The sequence below is a fragment of the Alligator sinensis genome, unplaced genomic scaffold (assembly GCF_000455745.1).
Source record: "Alligator sinensis unplaced genomic scaffold, ASM45574v1 scaffold970_1, whole genome shotgun sequence".
Lineage (NCBI taxonomy): Eukaryota > Metazoa > Chordata > Crocodylia > Alligatoridae > Alligator > Alligator sinensis.
In genome coordinates, this window is record NW_005842094.1 from 1,064,934 (window position 1) to 1,078,536 (window position 13,603).

Below are 13,603 nucleotides of genomic sequence, written 5' to 3' on the forward strand. Positions count from 1 at the left end.
CCTGGTGAATTTGCAATGCAGTCTAATCTGCATACAGTGCAAAAATAAGAGTTAAAGGAATCATGGGTGCTTTACATTTATAGTTAAGGCCTGACTTTGTCCTCCTTACTCAGGCAAAATTGACCTTATGCCACACATACCCCTTAGGAAAGCAATTGCATTGCTTACACAATAAGGTACTAGTCAATCCTGGGGGATTAAAGCACTAGAGATGATATTATTAAAACACCTTCATACACAAGATGCTTCAACAGATTGGGGATACCGGGCAGAAGGAGCTACCTAGCCATGTTGCACAGTGGTAGAAATGAAGAGGCACCTTGGTGTCAGTGCAGCCATCCAGATATGGCAAAATCTATCCCGATGCTGTGCATGTCCTGCCTGCTGTGCTCTGATCTGTATTCTGCATTGTTCTCACTTCCCAACTACAGTCTCTGATTACTTTTGGTCCCTGGCCTCATTACCTTACACGTCTCTACAATGAACTGCATAAGCCACTTATCAGCCCATAATCCTGATATATCCAAATCATTTGCCTCCCTCCACCCTCACCTCCCCCCCAGACCTATTTTGTGCCGTCAGCATATTTAAGTCACTTTTGAAATTACATCCCACTCAAGGTCACTGCATTGAATTTAAATGTTTTCCATACTGCACATCAATGTACCTGCTTTAACTCACGTCTGATTTATTTATCCTGTTTATTATCAGAGACCAATTCAATCAATATGGGCTGGAATTCAAACATATACACAAACTTGAATTATGCATATAAATGCTCATCAAGGGATAGAAGACAACAACTGTACTATACAGGTCACTCCTCTATCTTATAGCTCAGCTTGTAAATAAGGAGGATCAACGTAATGAATTTTTTCACCTTGACTTTAATTTGACCTCCATAATAGTTTGGTTACCAAAAGCCAGAGGAGTTAAAATAGCATCACAAATTCAACTGCAAACATTTGGACAAGGAGCATCAGCCTTTCTCTCCTTAGCCAGAGATGTTATATTTTAGGTTGTACTTTCTCTAAGATGGCAATGAGTTTATTTAGCTTCTGTGCAGTTTTTGAGGAGTGCTTGCAAAACAAAAACAGAATCAAACCAAACCAGAAAATAATTTCAAGGCAAACAAGAAATCTTTCCTTATTCACTGAAATGTGCACTTTGCAATAGGAGTGGAGACATCACTTGCCATATAATAAAGAAGGGACAAATACACAAAGCAAAAAGAACAGCTTATGGAGAACTGGAGAGCCCAGAGTGCACTGCCTTCAATTGATGCCTAGGTTAGACCTAAATGAGATGTGGTCAGTACAGTAAGAAGTGCAATAGTTTTTGGCTTCTATCTGCAAAATCCCACCCCTTCTAAATTTACATGGTCAATGTGGTTTTCAGACAGGAGGCTCACAATGAAATTTTGATGCCCTTTGTATATAGCCAAGTTACACCAGGGGAAAACAGAGAATTAAAAACATGAGATAAGACAGCGGAAAGTGTGCTTTTTTTTTTTTAACCTAAGCAAAACTCCCATTGAAACCTGAGGGGCTTTGGCTAATCAATGGTTGTAGTTTTTGGTCCCCATGAGGCCCATAGAGATGAAACTATTATTAGTGAGTCGCCAGACAAAGCCTTCACTGAGGCAATGCACATATTTATTCTTAAGCACAAGACAGCAAGTACCATGTAAAGACTGCACAGTCATCACAGAAGTGCCAGTCTTTCATTACCCATGAAGAATAGCAAATAGCCTCCCTTCCTCCCTCCCCCCAAGTACAGCACTTATTCTTGGGGTACAGAATACACTTTTGAGGGTTTACAAGTACAATGGTGAGCTCAGGAATTAAATTAATTTTAAAATGAGTCCTTTAAGAAATCAGCACCTGGCATCAGCCTTTTTTTATATATCCCAAATGATCTTAATAATGGAAAAACACAGATGCTTCAAACTCCCCATATGGTGAGAACTCACCGAAATCTCATGCATTACCGACACTTGAACGTTCTTTTTCCTTTAAGGATGAATGGTCACTTCTTGCCACTATTTTCCTAACGGAAAGTTTCTCCTTTAGCAGCTGGCAATGGCTAATACTCTACTCCAGAGAATCCACATGGGGCAGGGTTTTAAAAAAGGGAGCAAAGCAAAGACAAAGACAAACCATATAACCAGGTATTAACCAACCAATGGAAGTTGGATCTTATCAGTGTTTCTCTATAAAGGACCTTTGAGAGAGACCCAGCTACTCCAATCAGCTAACCAGCTCCCACCACATCAGGTTTTCACCTTTCTAACCCATCTTGTTGATGTGGCTGGTCAAAAGTTACCAAAGCTGTTAGTAGTCTGATTTAACTCAATCAGATGTAATGTTCCTCTTTTCTACAAGCCAATGGCATTTTTATGAGCAAATTATTACCCCAGTGACACCTTCTGAACTTCTAGTGGCATTCATGTACACCACCAGATCAAAGAGAAAACTTTGATAACTATTTTTCTGATTTTCCCTTTCTATCCTGCTGGAGATGCAACACAACCAAAAGAAGCAACAGCAAAATTATCCAGCTAATCAACCTCCAAATACGAGTGCTAAATTCTCACCTAGCGTGAATCAGTACAGCTCCACTGACCTAGGCTGAGCTTTGCTGACTCACACCAGATGGAGAGACAGCTCCTCCAGGATCTAAGATATCATGGCCAAAATCCAGTGACTCCAGGAGAGCCAAGATTCACCTTGTACGTCTGTCCAGAAACATAGCTACGTGCTAGTCCAGGGAGCATCTTTTTAATAATTCATCCCTTTATGTTCACAGAACATTTTTGGCTGCTCCATCAATACATTTATGCTCAGTAGCTCCCAACTGGAATGCTGATTATGTTGTGCATAAAATTAACTAAATTGCAGTCATCCTTTTTTGTTGGTGCTTTTTTGTCTGCTTCCTCCACGAACAATGTCGGGGAGATTGCAAGCTGACTACAATTCTCTTTCCCATGTGAGAGGAAAACATCCTCTAAGAGTCCAATCAGCAAAACTTTCTTGATGTCTGTCAGGGTTTTTAAACCAGGCTGCACTCTGCAATTTAACAATTTCTGTTCAATTGACTCACTTTGAGGAATGAATAGAATAAGAAATTGTCACAATGTTCTGCACTTCTGCTGCCGACTGATAAACGCAGATCCCCCATTAGAGAACAGGTAGAGTAACAGCCCTGAGTCCTAGTAGATCCTACTTTAAACGCCTTATTTAATTAGCAAGATATGTAAATGTTGCCAATATGTAAGACAATATTCTCAGGTCTCTGATGGAGGAGAAGGGACAAATCTGGATAGGAGGGAGGGGAAGTGCACATCTTTCCCTGTTGTTGTAAGCCTGCCTCTTCCCTCAGCATTGACTTGGGATTTAGGCACTTAAATACAAAATTTGGATCCTCAAATCCATGCTCAGCTACCTGGGAGGGGTCTCAAGTCCATAGACACCTCTGACTATCTATATTAAAGAGCTCTAAGTTTCTGCCTCGCTATTCACTAGTTTTATTCAGTGTTCAGTAGAACAAGAACAGGAGCCCAGGTTTCCTCTCTCAGGTGAATGCTCGGACCACGGGACTATAGAGTAAGGCTTACCCCTAATCCTTCTCACTGGCCCCATGAACATGGAGCAGCTTCCACAGGAGGGAATCTCTCTCCCAGAAAAGCTGTCAGCTTGGTGCTCATGCTTAGGTGGATTTGAACCCACTCAGGCAAAGGAGAGAATTAAACATGTTGGCTAATCGCTCTATGTGCTGGGATGTAGGATAAAAGTGAGGAGTGGCACCACTAACAGCTTTTTTTTGGAAAGAAAGGGAAAAAATGGCTGAGTGAGTCCCATATGAAGTGAGATTTGGGTCCCAGTATTCCAAAATAATGAGGGAGGCAATTTAAAGACATGCTCTTCTCAGCATTTCCAAAGGGCTACCTTAGGTAACTCCCTGCAGCTTCTGTAAATCCATTCTTAAGCACCTAACTTCCCATGGAAAAGACTGGAGAACAAAGGTACCCTGCACTGCATCCTAAAACACTGAGCATTGCAACACCTTAAACCTCGGTCATTATGAGCCTATCCCAAAGCCCACTGAAATCAATGGAAGTCATGTACTGACTTCAGTGAATTTTGGATTGGGCCTTAAAACACAGTCGCTCAGTATATTTCAGGTATTTGAATGGTGACCAGTGTTTTTGAATTACCATCTCAATAAAGAACTCTTGACTCCATTCACACTACCATGCAAAACCGCGGATCACCGTGCACATATCTTGGGGATCTCCCCCAAAACTGTGTCTAAGCCCTGAATCAGAACCCCTCAAAATGAGCTCTCCAAGAAAAGAAAGGGTGTTTGCATGGTTGTTAGTTAACTATTAGTTATGATTATTTAGCTTCCCTCAAGAAAGAGCAGAACAACTGAAAAGCACAGGCAACAGAGTTCTGCATAAGGGAAAGCGCAAGGCGTCTGAGAACCAGACTCATGCATGCAAGTGCCTTTAGGAACTAAAGATTTTTTGCAAATTAGTTGGATCAAAGCTTTCTGTGTGCAATGCCTGACTTAACCTTGTGCAGCTGGGATCAGTAGATGTGGAAAACCATGGAAAAAGACTTATGAGCTATGGTCACACCGATTCTCTCTTTTAATACCATCACTTTCCCCCCCTTTAATCCTTAGGCATTTTTCTTCACTCTTTTGGCTTAAAGTATTGACTCATAAATTGAAGTCAGCCGGCTAATTTCTAATATTGCTTCCATTTACAGCCACCTGCATTTAAAATCTGCCCCTATTACATATCAGAGTAAGTAGCCTTCTTCAAAGACGCTGGTACGGAGTTTGCTAAGGTCAGCAATACTTCTGCTGCAGCCATAGGAGAAGAAGGGAAGATAGTCTCAATTAGTTTTCAGTGAAACATTTTATGGGAATTTTGTTCCCTCTGTTCATCTGAATGTGGCTCTCATCTGGTTAATTAGTATAAATCAAGGGTGAAAACCACACAGCCCATGGAGCCGCTCCATCCAGTGTGCCAGGCTACCAGTGGGCCAGGGAATTTGGGGGCATGGGTAGCAGTGGGCAGAGCCTGCCACAGAATGAGGTGTCAGTGGCCCTCAGCAGCAAGAGGGAAGGTGAGGCCTGTGCAGCACAACCCTTGGTCACCCTGCAGCTGCCTGGCCTGCCACCATTTATGCCTCTGCCACACCTCTGTCCAGATCCAGCACAGGCCACAAGATGAGTTGGATACCCCTGCCATGAACAGGGTGCATAGTGCAATGCGTGTTGAAGGGAGACCTACACTTTCATACCTCAATCACACATCACTTCATTTCTCCTTGGATTTGACTGCGGCTCCAAGACAGGGCTCAACCAGCTTTCAGCTCCATCAATGAAACTGTTCCTCTGCATGGTTATTTTCATAAAGCCTAGCCCCGTGTACTTGACCTTGTCCATGCTGCTCTAAGAATCTTTAAGCAATGCCATTAGCAGAGACAGTCTTCGGCTGAGGCCAGAGATCAACCGATTTTTAACAACAATGCAAAGCACGTCATCTATATACAAGGAGTTTGGACAAAGGCAGGCATACAAAGACATGGCACACAAGCAAGATCAAAGTGTAATTTAGAGAGCAACTGGGCACAAAGAAGACTCCTCCAGGAGAAAGACAGCTCACAGCTGAAGGACTTTTCCGAATGCTCTGCTAAGTATCACCAGCAGAAGGCACCACGTGTGACAAGAGACATGCAGAACACCTGCCAGGCGTGGTGGCATGTTCCCACAGGGCAGGAGTCAGATGCTTTAGTTCTCGGCACCATCACTCCGTCAAGATTCAGGGGAATGAAGGCCATGCAGTGAGGAGGTCCTGTCCAGGCGAGGAAACAAGCAGAGCTGATAATGAAGAGGAAATGCAATGAATTATTTCTGTGCTTGTCATGATACATTCACTTACACTCTTGTTGCCTTTTGCATCCAGGGAAAACGTGTCTCTCTCCAAACAGTTGCTTCTGTCGCACACTTCTATACATTATGAAACGGACATGGCGTTTGTCCTAACATAGTGGTTTAGAGGCTTTTTGTTAATAAAACCTCTTTATTAACAATCCTCTCACTTTTCCCTTCTGTCGTGTCCCTGTCGGAGGAGCTCACAGCACTGTTCAAACATTAAGGAAATCCCTTGGCATGATTCAATCTCCATTTTACAGAAAAGGGATCAGGCACAGGCCCATGTGCATGTCCACACCAGGCACTTCATGCAGAGATGTATCTGTTTTCCTGTTCCACCATGCACCTCTGATGCCTTATCAGACGTTCAAGGTCACAGGTTCAGACAGCTCTGGCTGAGAACACATCCCAAAATGAAGACTCCCAGCCCCTTCACTAACCACTAACACTCCCTTTCTTGCCATTTCCACCATGACGCTATTATAATTGAGACTGATCTCCTCCTATGTAGTGGCGGAGCTCATTATCCAGTTTAAGAGAAGCAACACATTCACTTTAACCATGCTAAGATTTTTTGTGTTTTCAATAGCTAGTTAAAGCAACAACTGCGAACGGTGCTGGTGCGCTTCTACTGAAATCTTACTTGTCTATTGGCTATAAACTTTCTTCTAATTCCCAGCTTACATTTATTGATGCTCATTTTTCCTGGAATTAACCATTTCTTTTAGCTTAAATATCTTTCTCCTCCCCAATATTTATTTCTGCTTTTGTATTCAATCCTATCCCATCCCATTGTTCATGTTAGGCTAAGCCAAGTTCTTCCTCCCCCACTTTTCTCCTGAGACAGCCTTTTCATCCCTGGTCATCCGTCTAGCCTTCCTCTGTACCTGTTCCGGTCAGAACCCACCGTTCCCGAATGTGGACAACCAGAATAGTACACAAGATTTCAGATGTGTCACCAGTGAGTGTACCATGGCATTAATACTTCTGCTGTAAATCCCAGTCCTGATACACCCTGAGTTGTATGTGCCTTCTCCAAGGCACTGGTAGGTCATGGTCATCCTATGATCAACCACTACCATCCACGTCCGTCTTCTCTACAATTCCCAAGTGATGAGCCTAGCTTCAAACAGAAGTTCTTGCCATTCGTTCCCAAGTACACAGGCTTGCACTTTGTACTGTTGAATTTCATCCCATTTTATACACTCCACCCTTTGAGATCATCCAGTTCCTTCTGTGAAATATTCCCAGTTTGTTCTTTCCTGACACCATGGTCAATCAGGGGGCTATGCAAGGTTTGGGAACAGGTACAAATCTTTTCCACAGTCTAGACAGAGAAGAAAAATGAAAAATCAAAGGCTTCCAAAGACACCCTCTGTATGTGGTTCCTTGAAATGGGCAATTACACAGCAGAATGCCAGTAGCACCATCTTTTACAACAATTCTAGCTGTAGCCAGATGCAGAACGTGTGGTCTACCATTCTCACGCAGCTGCTGTAACAATGGTATCCTCAAACCTTAAAAGAATTAAGCAACAGAACAACACAGGAAGATTTCCTGCACAAACCATTGTATTTTCTGCAGGAACTGTATAAAATTAAATAGCACATCCCTCAAGTCCTTGCCAATGGAAGACTCCCATTGTTCTGCTCAGACTGTCTGAATTATGCTTGGTTTCACAATGACACACATCCTCAGAACTGAGATAATGGCGCACACAGATTGGCAAACGACACTACACCAAAGACAATTAAGCTCTCTGGCAATTCTTACCAGGGATAAGTTTGCACCCAATACACAGGCGTTAATAATAATCCCCTTGTGAAGCAGGAGTGGGTCTACTCCATTGTCATGCCTGATCCCAGAGTGCCCTCTGCTGGGAACTGCAAGAACAACGTCCTAGTTCTCTCCAGGAGATTTCTGCTCATTTCTGTTGCAAAATTTGAATGGGATAGGAAAAGCTGGAGTTTCCTCCATAGGTTTTAATTAAAAATGCAGGTTTTAAAAATGAAGCACACACCTTGTAGTGTGCGAATAACACTCAGCGGATGAAGCAATTTGTTTTCATTTGCTTTGGAGATCAGAACCCTCTCCCCCTGTCCGCTTATAGTGATGCAACCGTCCCATCTGGGGCATGTGGTGTGTGTTATAGTCCCCAAAATGGCTAATAGCCCTGTGCATGTCAGTTCTTATAGATTTGAATGCTCTCCTGAGATGGGCAAGATTCAGGTTCAAATGCCTACTCTGCTTGAGAATCACGTTGTCCGTCCAAGTCCCTGATCTGAAACAGGCAGAAGCAAGTTTTCTCCTAACACGCTGGGTGAATCAGCACTTGTTTGTTTTCCTTCACAAACCAGAAAAGTAGGCTTAGGCACCTAATTCAAGGAGAGGGCTGGCACCTAGAGCCCCAGTCACCTCTTTCTAGCCATGTTAGAAACTGAAGTCCTGCCCTTTCCATTTACCTTTCATTGCTAGCTCACAAGGCTGCGTAGAGATCATCCTTCCTTAAGGGTGTCAGTCTCCTTCGGGTGCCTAACTCAGGCTGAGAACTCCAGGAGGTGGCCAAATGCCTAGGAGGGAGGTATCGCCACAGCTGGCATTAACACCCCACTTCTGTTAGCAAGCACATTGCATTGACACAGGGAACAGCATGAGCTTCACAAGTCACCATGTACAGCTTATGGCCAAGCATGGCCTCTTTTGAAAGGCTCAACTCCCAGCAGCTCCTGGTGAGAGGAGCTCTTCTTGCACTGAGCTCTCTGGAAGATCTGAATGAGCTGCTGGGGGCTGAGCACTTGGAAATTTGGCCTTGAAGGATTAAGGGTGGGATTTCTTAAAACCTAACTGTCCCTTTGAAAGTCAGGGAGAACTGTGTTTCGTGCCCTGAGGTGGTTTTGCAAATCCTGCTTGTTTAAAAATTCTCTGGACCCAACAGCACACCTAATTTGCATGCAGACTTATTCTCATTATACCTACCAGTGATCCTAGTTAGCCACTTGTAGGCATAACCTCATTAGCACATGTTATCAGAGGGAATAGGAGCCCTCCCCATGCCCTCTGCCAATCTTTCAGTACAGGAAGTCCAGTGACCTACCAAGGACTGCATGGCAAATCAGTGTTTCCTTATTTCCAGCTCCCTGATCTGCCCACTAGACATCCCAGCCTGTTGCTAATGGTTAGAAAATGAGTCCAGCAACAAGCATTTCAAAGGGAATTTGGAGAGACAGCTTGCAAAACTGGACAGGGCACAGTATTACCAGTCTCAATAACCTGCAAGTTAAGAACGTGTTTGGGAATAGTGCTGTCAAGCTGGTTGTCATCAGGGCTATGGCATCACCAGCACAAGCTCATTTCGCATCAGGACCTCCAGTATTTGAAGCATGGATCTTGAACCAGCTGTCCCCTCACACTCCTCAGGGCTAAGTAAATCAGCCCACATGGGAATTTGTAGGCGTCTTGCTCGGACTCTAGGTCGAGGAGGGGATGGATGGTCCCACGCCACTTGATCTCTGCTTCCAAGAGAAGGAGAACATTTTGCGTTCACTCTGCTTCTGGCCCCACAGGCGAGCCAGGCTCATTGCAGTCTGTCCCTCGTTGTCTGGGGTAGCAGCCTGTGCCCCGTAGATGAGCAGTTCATCGATGCAATCGTAGTGGCCCTTGATAGCAGCCACGTGAAGAGCAGTCCTGCCCAGCGGCGTTTTAAAATGTACATCTGCACCTGAAAAGAGCACACATGCTCAGGGCCTGGAAAGGCAGGAGAGGGCAGTGTGTGGCCTTGCACATTTAAGGAAGGAGAGAATGCTACTCAGGGGCCTGAATTTACTTCAAAGCATTGTAACATCCTTGAGAGACACTAATACATATCCTCCCACTGCAGTTAGCAAATATCTGTAGGGAACAAATGCCTCTCTCTGCCTTCATCTCCACTACCTTGTCCTGGACCTTGGCCCAACAGTGACCCATGCAGGGCTCATCTCTCCCTGTACACCAGGAGCAATTATGTGACCCGAGGTGAGGCTGAGAACCAAGAAGGGAGAGAAAGAGGGGGAAAAAATCCTTTCAACAAAGTCAGGCTTGGACTGAAAAAAGCACAGCTGTACAGAGGAAGGGTCTCTTTCCTCGTGACCTGACACCTCTGCTTTCATAAAGCAGCAGCAGTAACGATGATACAGAAACCTCCTTCCATCTGTGGGAGTCAGGCGATGTGAATAAAGCACTTGCCCTTCGCTCACGTGATTTACGGCATCCCCAGAACCTCATGATCGAATTACGGCCACCCGAGGTACCGTTGAGACCATGTTATTCCATGTATAATACATTAGGTGTAAAACAGCAGGGCAGACCATTCAGCACCATCCATTAATACCCAGGGTTAAACTGTATTAATGGCTTCTTAACGTCAAGAAGTTTATTTTCCCAATGGAATCAATACATCATTTATCAGGTTCCTGGCACTTAAAGGTGTAAGGCAAATGTTTAATTGCAAGCACAAACCCACCGCTCTGTACAAGTCATGCAGTTTTTAGCCTGTCTTTAGCAATGGGGTCAAGAACTTTTCTGAAATTTAAAGTAATAGGCTTCTGGATCTGAGCCCAGCTGTTTGGGATGCTGCGATCTGTGCACTGTAGTGATGGGAAAGCATAGCAGTCAGTTGGCAGAGGAATGCTCCAAATGCTGGCATCCAGCCTGAGCCAAACCTCGCTGAAGCCAACAGAAAGATTCCCATTGTTTTTAATTGGGCTTGGATCGGGCCCCTATAATCATAATAAAAATAGACCTCAGTAAAAGGCAAAAAATCACATCGTTCAGCCTTAACCCCTCTTTGAGACAGCCTGAAATGCCACAACCTGGCTTTTCAGAGCACAGCGCCTAGGATTGTCATTTTGCATGTCAGTTCTTATAGAACTGCCATCTTGGTTATACGAAGGAGACAAAAAAGAGAGAGAAAGAAAAGAAAAACAAAGAAAAGCGATGCTTTCTCTCTGAGCACTGTTGCCAGCCAGGACCAGGGGAAATTCATGAGATTTTAACCAAAGGGTCACGTTTCTGTGTAAAGGAGCTGCTCCCTTTTCTGCAGGAAGTCAGCATCGATGATCAGAATGGCCCCTTTGGACCTTCCGTTTCTGGTGATTACCGTTTTCTAGTAGAAAATGGACAGCAGCAGCATGGCCTCTGTGGCTGGCAATGTAGAGTGTCACAAATATGCGGTGTGCTCTCCAGTCCGCCTCCTGCTCTGGACCCAGGAAGTCTGACTGGGGAGTCCTGCCGACAGGGTCCTTTGTAACACCTGCACTTATTAGCTGGCAGAATAAAACATTGCACAATTTGCAGCTGATTATATTTAACGGTTACCAATATTAAACGTCACCTTATTCTAAAAGTACTGGGACAGGAACCATGCAAAGACCAAGGTCCAGAAGAGACGCTGGATAGGATTGGAGCTGGGCAGCTGTCTGATGGAGTTTTTGGTGAAAAGAGTCAGTATTCATGACATTTCTATTCTTACAAGTTCCTCCCAACAGCATCTCATGCTCCCAACTCACACTACAGGTGGGTCTCCTTCATCTGGCTCTCCCCCATGATGACATTCCCTCTCTTGGCAAGGGGGCCTGAGTGCCATGGCAGCTGCAGGGCTCTTTTTTTCAAAAACCTGATTTTCAGTTGAGAAAGTTCTCTCAGAAAAATGTTTGGTCAGCCCTTAACCACACTACAGTACCCCTCTCATCTCAAGAGACACCACAGTCTATGCTGCACACTCCTGTGCCTTCACTGAAGCACGTACAAGTGCTGGGGAGATATTGTAGACTTCCTACAGCAATGCTAGCTCCATTGAAGTTGGAGGAACCGTGAGCTTTGAAGCAGCACTTAGCCTTAGTCAGGAATCAGCATGTTTTCCCCTTTGCCCAAACCATTCACCATCTTCAGATTTCCAGTTCCTTTTAAACTGCACTCAGAGAGAGACCGGTATATTCAAGTATTATTGCGATTGATAATTAGCTGATATTTCACATTAGCAAGCTTTCCAAGGTCGTTATTTGAGCTAGAGCACCCCTTCTCAACCTTCGCAGTATGTAGACTAGTCTGAGGTGAGCATGTAGAACACGAACCTTTTACTAACCCGCCTTTCTTGCTTTCTTTAAAAAGCTGCCCCTCTCCCCCTGTTTACAAAAGTAATGAAACCAACCTTTGGAATATTTCCCTCTGCAGCTGCAGCTACGAGGTGCCCCCAGCCATCATGTTGCCAGATGCGCAAAGTAATTGTCCCACCAGGGACAATATCATGGCTCTTAAATGTAGAATCATCTGGCAGGTCTACTGGAGGGAAATCCAAAAGAAGGTAAGATATCATTTGAAAAGAATACAGCTTTTAGAAAAGGAAATGCTCAGCACATCAACCTACAAGACTCCCTGACTACAAAATCATTATTTGATGGGTGTAATTCCATTTGAAAGCCTTCCCCCCAGCCCCTAGTAAACGTAGCATTGATCTGGTTTTGCTGTCTGCCTCTTGTATTGACTGCTTCTGTTGTAGTAGCACCCAGATCCTCCAACAAAGATTGACATCCCATTGTGTGAGCACAAAGGCATAGCCCCCTCTGGGATATTTTACCCTCCTGCAATAAGGTCCACATGGGCAGATCTCTGTGCTAACATGGGCAGAGCTTAGTGACGGATCAGGGCTTAAGACAGAAAATATTGCATGGATAGAAGAATGGGGAGACAGGATACTAATCGAGATGAAAACTTTGTGCGCGCACATGCGCAGGTAAGGCAGGTGACTGGATGGCAGGGGCTGTTTTTAAATAGGCATTAAATGCTGCAGAAACAAAATGGTCATCCTTTTCACCCACCTGGCAAAGCTCCTAGCAAGCCACAGATGGGTGGAATTTGCAGTCCCCCAGGGCAGGTGGAAGAAATGCTAAGGGCTGGGACAGAAGATCAATTCCATACACACAAAGAGCTCAGACCCTCATCCCGATACTAAGTGCCACGAGAATGGGCAGGTGTGGCCCTTGGACTTGAACCAGATATTAAGGATACTGAGCGGCAAGGATTCCTTGCCTGGAGAGTCTCCAGGTTAGAGGTCCTTACTTTCATCCAGGTACTGGAGACGCTGAAAATGCAGGGGAATGCCAGCCAGCAACTCCAAATGGTCCTTGAGCTTCCATATAGTCAAGTCGTTGTGACAGTCAGGCAGCGAGAAAGTCTCATTGGTCTCAGGCAGGCGGAGCTGGACGGTGAACTGTGCTGGCAGAGAAAGTGTGGGGGCCACGCTGCTATTGCCTGGAGCTGCTTTGCTGGTCCTTTCCTTCTTGGAGTGGGCAGTGAAGCGAGAGCGTGGCCACATCCTATGGGTTGTGGGACTAGCCTGGAGATCCTTCAGTCAGTGGACTGTTGTCATTGAAATCACTAAGTCACTGGAGACGCAACCATTTGAAGAGCATCAGTGCGATGTCACAGAGCATCTGGGCAGGGCACATGATGATGTGACATATGTATGCCCTGAATGTGGGTTACAGAGAAGTAAGGCTGAAAGGGGCTTCAAGAGATCATCCAGTCCAACCAGGGATCAAACCAGCACAACACTCCAAGCAACTGAGCTAAACAGCTGCTTTGCTGAGCTAAATAGTTGAGTTAAAATGTCACATCACAT

At 44.7% G+C, this 13,603-nt stretch overlaps 1 protein-coding gene across 1 annotated transcript; it reads right to left on the reverse strand.

Moving 5' to 3' along the window:
• Positions 1–9,416: 9,416 nt before the first annotated feature.
• On the reverse strand, positions 9,417–13,297 carry ANKRD60 (ankyrin repeat domain 60). Its single transcript, XM_014520157.1, has 4 exons — positions 13,042–13,297; positions 12,134–12,264; positions 11,084–11,249; positions 9,417–9,667 (listed from the first exon to the last, which is right to left on the reverse strand). Exons 1-4 carry the CDS (start codon positions 13,295–13,297, stop codon positions 9,417–9,419), a joined length of 804 nt encoding a protein of 267 aa, XP_014375643.1.
• Between the last annotated feature and the right edge of the window lie 306 nt (positions 13,298–13,603).